Source organism: Pseudophryne corroboree, chromosome 1 (assembly GCF_028390025.1).
Source record: "Pseudophryne corroboree isolate aPseCor3 chromosome 1, aPseCor3.hap2, whole genome shotgun sequence".
NCBI lineage: Eukaryota > Metazoa > Chordata > Amphibia > Anura > Myobatrachidae > Pseudophryne > Pseudophryne corroboree.
Genome location: NC_086444.1, coordinates 1,208,575,700 through 1,208,585,713, shown reverse-complemented (window position 1 = coordinate 1,208,585,713; position 10,014 = coordinate 1,208,575,700). Strand labels below are relative to the sequence as shown.

At 52.3% G+C, this 10,014-nt stretch overlaps 1 protein-coding gene across 1 annotated transcript in view; it reads right to left on the bottom strand.

Annotated features, from left to right (window-relative positions):
* DNAAF9 (dynein axonemal assembly factor 9) overlaps positions 1-951 on the bottom strand; it is a 233,853-nt gene extending 232,902 nt beyond the window's left edge. The window contains exon 1 of the mRNA XM_063925341.1: positions 647-951. Coding sequence (XP_063781411.1) covers positions 647-696 — 50 coding nt within the window. The 5' untranslated portion in view covers positions 697-951. The remainder of the gene's footprint in view (positions 1-646) is intronic.
* Positions 952-10,014: the final 9,063 nt, after the last annotated feature.

The following is a 10,014-nucleotide window of genomic DNA, read 5'->3' as shown; positions in this document are numbered from 1 at the left end:
ATACACATATACACAGTATATATACATACACACATATATACATACACACATTATATATACATACACAGTATATATACACACATATATACATACACATATACAAGTATATATACACACATATACAGTATATATATATATATATATATATATACACACACACACACATACACACATAATATATATACATACACACATTATATATACATACACACATACACAGTATATATACACACATATATACATACACATATACAAGTATATATACACACATATACAGTATATATATATATATATATATATATATATACACACACATACACACATACACACATAATATATATACATACACACAGTATAGAGATAGATACATACATACATACATACATACACAGTATATAGATACATACACACAGTATATAGGTACATACATATACAGTAGATAGATAGATGCTATGATGGCTGAGGAAGGGGCGCTGACCCCGAAACGTCGATGTAATGCGCCCCATTCCTGCCTATGTGTTACTCTCCATATACATATCTATATATAGACACAGCCTAGAGCCCCTGGCGCACGCTGAGACTTGTAGTTCCACATGACATGCCGGGGACACAGCACCATGCACGCACACACTGGCAGCAGCCATACCTGACAGCCGGGCAGCAGCTCTGGTATCGGGCCGCTCTCCTCAGGGACATGATCCCGGCTCTGTGTACGGCGCTGCCCCGTCCCGATCACACACTGCGCCCGCGTCCCGTCCTCAGCATGTCCCCGTTACACCGCTCCTGCTGCTGCTGCCGCCCGTCCTCCTCCACCAGCCTGACCTCTCACTGCGCGCTCCCGCTGCTGCCTCCTCCGCCGCCCGCACACCACACACGGCGCAGCGCGCGTCCCCGCCTCCTCCCTTGTGTCAGTGCCGGGGTGCGAGCCCGAGGGGGAGGAGGAGGCAGGAGCGCGGGCGCGGTCCCGGGATGCTGCGCCGCAGTTGCCTAGGCAGCCAGTCATGTGACGTGAGCCAGGCCTCCTGACTGTGTATAGTTATTTATCACACACCGTTATTATTATTATTATTATTATTATTATTATACAACAGTACAGCACATTCCTGAACACTGAATGAAGACAGGATTGCTGTGCCCGTAGCTTTCATCTTGTAGTACTCTGCATTACAAACTAAACTCAATGCTGGTTGCTATGGGCGACCGCTTCCCCCAGGGAGCTGACTGAGACAAGTGGAGCTTACGTAGTAATGGACAACAGGATGGGAGCAAATGGTTGCCGGGCTTCTGTCATCAAATCAAATGATGGGATGGCTATAGCATCGGTCCAATGATATGGTATAGCTGTCGCTGGTGCGCAGAATCGGAGCATCGCACATGGGGGACTATTTAATAAGGCCGGGTACACACTAGGGCGACGTGGGTCCCAGTCAGCGGCACGCCTGATGGTACGCTATATCGCGCCGCCGTACACACTGCACAATGTGGTGGATGATGGTGCAATATTTTGTTACCCGTCGCATGTAGCTGCATGTTGTCGTTCCCTGGGTCGTCTTACTGGGCCTGCTGCACCCTGATGAAACAACCCGCAGGAGAATGCCATCATCCATACACAATATGCGATGTGACAATATATAGTTCCCATGCGCATCAGGATGATATATCAGGCTATATATTGCCTGGTTGTAGTATGACTGGCTGCTCGTCAGCATACCGACGCCAGGATCCCGGCGGGGAGGGGCGAGAGCAGCAAGCCCCTTGAGGGCTCATGGCAACCTGAGGTCGCCACGGGTTATATTCCCACTCTATGGATGTCGTGGACACCCACGAGTGGAAATAGTCCCTGTTGGTCGGCATGCTGACTGATGGGATAGTGAGGGGGCAGGATGTTGGTGGAGGTCATGTGACCATCGGTCACCCGACTGCCGGTCACATGAATACCACCCATATCGCCTAGTGTGTACTCGGGTGTAAGGCCGGCTACACATCAGAACAATGGGGGTCATTCCAAGTTGATCGCTCGCTAGCTACTATTTCGCTAGCGGTGTGAACGCATAGTCGCCGCCCACTGGGGAGTGTATATTTGCTGTGCAAGGGTGCGAACGCTTGTGCAGCCGAGCGATACAAAAATAGTTTGTGCAGTTTCTGCGCAGCCCAGGACTTACTCAGCCGCTGCAATCACTTCAGCCTGTCCGGGACCGGAATTGACATCAGACACCCGCCCTGCAAACGCTTGGACACGCCTGCGTTTTTCCAAACACTCCCTGAAAACGGTCAGTTGACACCCATAAACGCCTTCTTCCTGTCAATCTCCTTGAGATCGGCTGTACGAATAGATTCTTCATACAATCCATCGCCCAGCAATGATCCGCTTTGTACCCGTACGACGCGCCTATATAGTCAAAATCGTAAGAAAAAATCTCACCGTGTGTACACACCATTAGTTACTTTTTTGCAATTAAATTAGCTTAAACCAAAAAATATGGCACTTAAATATTGTGTAACGCCATACAAGGGGACATATAAAACCGGTTTGGTATAGTCTTCACATATTTATATTCAGGGAACTTTCATGTTCCGTCTGTCCCTGCAGTACGGCACTTTGTCTTTCTCCAGCACCGGCTTACATGCATTAGTGGAAGCACAGACGACGCCACTGACACCTAGGTTCATGTTACAGCATGTACTGGAAGCACCTTGAGGGACATTTAACAACACATCACATGGCGCTGGGATTGATTAAACTGACAATCGCCGAAACCAAATCAACATGATGTCAAAATTTAACGGAAAAATGTGCGGCAGACGTAACGCAGAAACGCAAATATGCTGAAACTGGGAACTAATTAATAAATATCCTACTTGCCTACTTTCTGGATGGTCCACGGGACAAGCGCCATACTGACCTACTCTCCCCGGATGTCTGCCAGTCTCCTCCATGCCACTCACTGCTCTGCTCGCTCGCCCGAGTGAAGTGAGCAATCCGGACGGCTTCATGATGAGATTTGTGTTGAATAGCGTAATCGTGGCCCAGCCCCCTGCTATACAAGGCCAGGAATTGCGTGCTTGTATAGTAAGGGGGGTGTGAGGGTCAGGGCAATAACACAATTGCAGCAACATGTAGGGAGGGGGCACTCTTAGGCTGGGTACACATCAGGATGGTATGCAGTTAGCATATCACTCGTTGGCATCCTGGATGTCTTAATACCGCCGCCGGGATCCCGACAGGGTCACCATGCCGTCGCCGGAATACCGGGGAATGAGGTGATTCCCCCTCTATGGGTGTCCACGTCACCCATGGGGGGAGAATAGAACCTGTGGCGGGCAAAGCTCGCCACCAAGCCCACAGCGTGGCAAGCGCAGTGCAGTGAGCCCGCAAGGGGCTTCATTGCGCTATCACCCTGCCGGCATTCTGCCACACGGGTTGCCGGTGTCGGTATACTGACATTGGGGAACCACGTGTGGCAGGATCACATACCGATCCCATCAGGACGACTGGCTATCTTCCCTTCGCTCCGGACCGTCACAGATCGCCGGTACACATTACACGATTTTATGAATGACGGAGCGACCTCTCGTTCCGTCCTTCATTAATATGCATCGCTTCATACAGATGGAGCCTCCCTTGTCTTTGCCTGCTTAGTCGCAGGCGTGCACTCGCGGCGTGATTAAGCGATCCAACCGCCTAGTCACGCTGGGAGTGCACGGAGACGCCCCCATTCAGAGAGTCTCTGTCCGGGCGTGCGGACGGAGACGCTCTCCATTCAAGTGAGTGGTGTGCGTCTCTGTCACGGGCGCGTGCGCCCAGTCAGAGAGGGAGACACCGAGTCCTAGGCACACCTAGGCACAGACGGAGCCACGACTAGTGTGGCTCCATCAATACATGATATCGTATGCACGGACAATTATATAATCTTGTATGTCGTCCGTGGGAGAGTGCCACTGAGGGGACACACTACTATGTAGACAATTTGTCGTTCCAATACGACCAATCATCACTATATTGACCCAGTGTGTTCCCGGCCTTAGTTATTATAAACCGGTCAGGCATAACTACATGGGTTGCAGCATTGCGCCCCCCCATCCTTAAAAAAGAAGGGGGTCCATTGTGCTGGTCCCCGCCAGTGCAGATCTTTGGGAAAATGGCGCCCACACTATTTTCCTGAAGAGATCTGAAACAGCAGACATGGCGGGGAAGTAAGAATGGTAGTCTATGGACCCAGAGGCACGTATGTACCCTATCCCCTGCACCCGTAGGTGCACCCATGTCCCCATCTCTGCAACATACGGCTGCAAACTCACGATGATGCAAAATTACTACGTTATCAGACATGATGCAATCAGGATCACGTCACTGGGGAAGCGAGCGGGACCGAGAAGGGGGACCTGGTCTCCTGGGTGCTAGAGTAATAATATTATACAATAAAACTAATACTACAGACTATAATGACTGGACAATTAGGCAATACTTAGCATCACAGCGGCAGGGTGCTGAGGTACAGCAAATACTGGTACAGTAAGGCATATGATCATGCTGAATAACAATACACAGTATCATAGCATGCAGGATGCTGCAATCGGGGAGAGCATTTACACATCATGTAACCACAGTATGTCGCCACATATTATACACACACACACACATATATATATATATATATATATATATAAAATGTGTTTTAAGACTTCTGAGCATGATCTGCTAGCAAGTGGGCAGTAAGCAACCATAGACACCGCCCCCATGGCACTACAAGCCCCAGCATGGCCTGGAGAATAGTGACTGGGCACTGCAGTATTGGTAATGACAATTAGCGCCGCAGCGGCAGTTAAAGGGTTACGGGCTTGTATCAATGCTGCAAGCTCGCACACGCCGCCTGAGGGACTGAGCCTCTGTCCCTAGGCGCGCCCCCGACACGGTCACGCCCATAACGGCCGGAGAAGCGCGAGCGCCAGAAGCAGCTGCTGCCCGGGTAACGGGCTGTACCACCTCTCACTGACAGGGGGGGGGGGCGACACCGGCAGCGGGCAGGCCTGTGCTGGAAGCAGCTCCCTCTCCGTGCTTTCAGCGGGTGTATGTACAGTGAGAGATGGCGGCGGGAGCTGTGTATGCAGAGAGCGCTGTATACGGTGTGACAGGGGCGGCTGTGATGGCGGCTGGGTGACATGGTACGGTCTCATGTAAACACACCGCTGTCTCCATGGCAGGTCACTGTCACTGTGCGAGTGTCTCCCTGTCATATACTCTACTGCCGCCGCCTGTCATTACTCCACAGTGCTCCCTGATCCCCACTGCCTGTACTCACTGATCCCCACTGCCTCTTCTCACTGATCCCCACTGCCTGTACTCACTGATCCCCACTGCCTCTTCTCACTGATCCCCACTGCCTGTACTCACTGATCCCTACTGCCTGTACTCACTGATCCCCACTGCCTCTACTCACTGATCCCCACTGCCTGTACTCACTGATCCCTACTGCCTGTACTCACTGATCCCCACTGCCTCTACTCACTGATCCCCACTGCCTCTACTCACTGATCCCCACTGCCTCTACTCACTGATCCCTACTGCCTCTACTCACTGATCCCTACTGCCTGTACTCACTGATCTCTACTGCCTGTACTCACTGATCCCTACTTCCTGTACTCACTGATTCCTACTGCCTGTACTCACTGAACCCTAGTGCCTCTACTCACTGATCCCTACTGCCTCTACTCGCTGATCCCCACTGCCTCTACTCACTGATCCCCACTGCCTGTACTCACTGATCTCTACTGCCTATACTCACTGATCCCTACTGCCTGTACTCACTGATCCCCACTGCCTGTACTCACTGATCCCTAATGCCTCTGTTCACTGATCCCTAATGCCTCTGTTCACTGATCCCTACTGCCTCTACTCACTGATCCCCACTGCCTCTACTCACTGATCCCCACTGCCTCTACTCACTGATCCCCACTGCCCGTACTCACTGATCCCCACTGCCCGTACTCACTGATCCCCATTGCCCGTACTCACTGATCCCCACTGCCTGTACTCACTGATCCCCACTGCCTGTACTCACTGATCCCTAATGCCTGTACTAACTGATCCCTAATGCCTCTGCTCACTGATCCCTACTGCCTCTACTCACTGATCCCTACTGCCTCTACTCACTGATCCCTAATGCCTCTGCTCACTGATCCCTACTGCCTGTACTCACTGATCCCTACTGCCTCTACTCACTGATCCCTACTGCCTCTACTCACTGATCCCTACTGCCTCTACTCACTGATCCCTACTGCCTCTACTCACTGATCCCCACTGCCTCTACTCACTGATCCCCACTGCCTCTACTCACTGATCCCCACTGCCTCTACTCACTGATCCCCACTGCCTCCACTCACTGATCCCCACTGCCTCCACTCACTGATCCCTACTGCCCGCACTCACTGATCCCCACTGCCTCTACTCACTGATCCCTAATGCCTCTGTTCACTGATCCCTAATGCCTCTGTTCACTGATCCCTACTGCCTCTACTCACTGATCCCCACTGCCTCTACTCACTGATCCCCACTTCCTCTACTCACTGATCCCCACTGCCCACACTCACTGATCCCCACTGCCCGCACTCACTGATCCCCACTGCCCGCACTCACTGATCCCCACTGCCCGCACTCACTGATCCCTACTGCCTGTACTCACTGATCCCCACTGCCCGCACTCACTGATCCCTACTGCCTCTACTCACTGATCCCTACTGCCCGTACTCACTGATCCCCAATGCCCGCACTCACTGATCCCTACTGCCCGCACTCACTGATCCCTACTGCCTGATCCCTACTGCCTCTACTCACTGATCCATACTGCCCGTACTCACTGATCCCTACTGCCCGCACTCACTGATCCCTACTGCCTGTACTCACTGATCCCCACTGCCCACACTCACTGATCCCTACTGCCTCTACTCACTGATCCCTACTGCCCACACTCACTGATCCCTACTGCCTCTACTCACTGATCCCTACTGCCCGCAATCAGTGATCCCTAATGCCTCTACTCACTGATCTCTACTGCCCGCACTCACTGATCCCTACTGCCTCTACTCACTGATACCTACTACCTCTACTCACTGATCCCCACTGCCTCTACTCACTGATCCCCACTGCCCGCACTCACTGATCCCCACTGCCTCTACTCACTGATCCCTACTGCCTCTACTCACTGATCCCCACTGCCCGCACTCACTGATCCCCACTGCCTCTACTCACTGATACTTACTGCCTGTACTCACTGATCCCTACTGCCTCTACTCACTGATCCCCACTGCCTCTGCTCACTGATCCCCACTGCCTCTGCTCACTGATCCTACTGCCTTCTCACTGATCCCTACTGCCTGTACTCACTGATCCCTACTGCCTGTACTCACTGATCCCCACTGCCCGCACTCACTGATCCTACTGCCCGCACTCACTGATCCCCACTGCGCGCACTCACTGATCCCCACTGCCTGTACTCACTGATCCCTACTGCCTGTACTCACTGATCCCCACTGCCTCTACTCACTGATCCCCACTGCCTCTACTCACTGATCCCCACTGCCTCCACTCACTGATCCCCACTGCCTCCACTCACTGATCCCCACTGCCCGCACTCACTGGTCCCCACTGCCTCTACTCACTGATCCCTACTGCCTCTACTCACTGATCCCTACTGCCTGCACTCACTGATCCCCACTGCCTCTACTCACTGATCCCCACTGCCCGCACTCACTGATCCCCACTGCCCGCATTCACTGATCCCCACTGCCCGCACTCACTGATCCCCACTGCCCGCACTCACTGATCCCCACTGCCCGCACTCACTGATCCCTACTGCCTGTACTCACTGATCCCCAGTGCTCATTGATCCCACTGCCCGTACTCACTAGTGCTCACTGATCCCCACTGCCTGTACTCACTAGAGCTAACTGATCCCCACTACCTGTACTCACTAGAGCTCACTGATCCCTACTGCCCGTACTCACTAGAGCTCACTGATCCCTACTGCCCGTACTCGCTAGTGCTCACTGATCCCACTGCCCATACTCACTGATCCCTACTGCCCGTACTCACTAGTGTTCACTGATCCCTACTGTCAATACTCACTAGTGCTCACTGATCCCCACTGCTGTTACTCACTGATCCCCCTTGTCCATACTCACTGATCCCCACTGCCTGCACTCGCTGATCCCTAGTGCCCATACACACTAGTGCTCACTGATCCCTACTGCCCCTACTCACTACTGCTCACTGATCCCTACTGCCTGTACTCACTACTGCTCACTGATCCTTACTGCCCATTCTGACTACTGGTCACTACTGCCTGTACTCACTACTGCTCACTGATCCCTGCTGCCCATAGTCACTAGTGCTCACTGATCCCAACTGCCCACACTGCTCACTGATCCCTACTGGCCATACTCACTGATCCCCGTACTCATGACCCCCAGTGCCTGTACTTACTGATCCCTGTTGCCTGTACTCACTACTGCTTACTGTTCCCTACTGCCTTTACTACTGATCACTACTGCCTGTAATCACTAGTGTGCACTGATCTATACTGCCCGTACTCACTGATCCCCACTGCCTGTACTGACTGATCCCCACTGCATGTACTCAGTAGTGCTCGCTGATCCCTACTGCCCATATTAACTACTGCTCACTGATCCCTACTGCCCATACTCACTACTGCTCACTGATCCCTACTGCCCTTACTCACTATTGCTCACTGTTCCTTACTGTCCATACTCACTACTACCTGTACTCACTAGTGCTCACTAAATCCTACTGCCCATACTCACTACTGCTTACTGATCCCTACTGCCCGTACTCACTACTGCTCACTGATCCCTACTGGCCAATCTCAGTAGTGCTCACTGATCCCTACTGCCCGTACTCACTAGTGCTCACTGGTTCCTACTGCCCATACTTACTAGTGCTCACTGATACCTACTGCCTGTACTCACTACTGCTCACTGATCCCTGCTGGGCTGGCTGTACTCACTAATGCTCACAGATCCCTGCTGCCCATACTCACTAGTGCTCACAGATCCCTGCTGCCCATACTCACTCGTGCTCACAGATCCCTACTGCCCGTACTCACTAGTGCTCACAGATCCCTACTGCCCGTACTCACTAGTGCTCACTGATCCCTACTGCCCATACTCACTGATCCCCACTGCCTGTACTGACTGATCCCCACTGCATGTACTCAGTAGTGCTCGCTGATCCCTACTGCCCATATTAACTACTGCTCACTGATCCCTACTGCCCATACTCACTACTGCTCACTGATCCCTACTGCCCTTACTCACTATTGCTCACTGTTCCTTACTGTCCATACTCACTACTACCTGTACTCACTAGTGCTCACTAAATCCTACTGCCCATACTCACTACTGCTTACTGATCCCTACTGCCCGTACTCACTACTGCTCACTGATCCCTACTGGCCAATCTCAGTAGTGCTCACTGATCCCTACTGCCCGTACTCACTAGTGCTCACTGGTTCCTACTGCCCATACTTACTAGTGCTCACTGATACCTACTGCCTGTACTCACTACTGCTCACTGATCCCGGCTGGGCTGGCTGTACTCACTAGCGCTTACTGTCTGTACTCACTAATGCTCACAGATCCCTGCTGCCCATACTCACTAGTGCTCACAGATCCCTGCTGCCCATACTCACTCGTGCTCACAGATCCCTACTGCCCGTACTCACTAGTGCTCACAGATCCCTACTGCCCGTACTCGCTAGTGCTCACAGATCCCTACTGCCCGTACTCACTAGTGCGGCGAGGAGCTGCGCTGGTAGGGAGTTACTCAGCTACAAAAGCATTGCCGGCGTGCAATGCTTTTGTACCCTGTGCGGGGGTAGGGGGGGATGGTCGGGCCTGACATGCGGGTCGGACTACCCCTGTGCTGGGCGTCCAGCCGCATGTCTGTGAAAGTGATCGTAGATTTGCTAAATTTAGCACAGCTACGATCAACTCTGAATT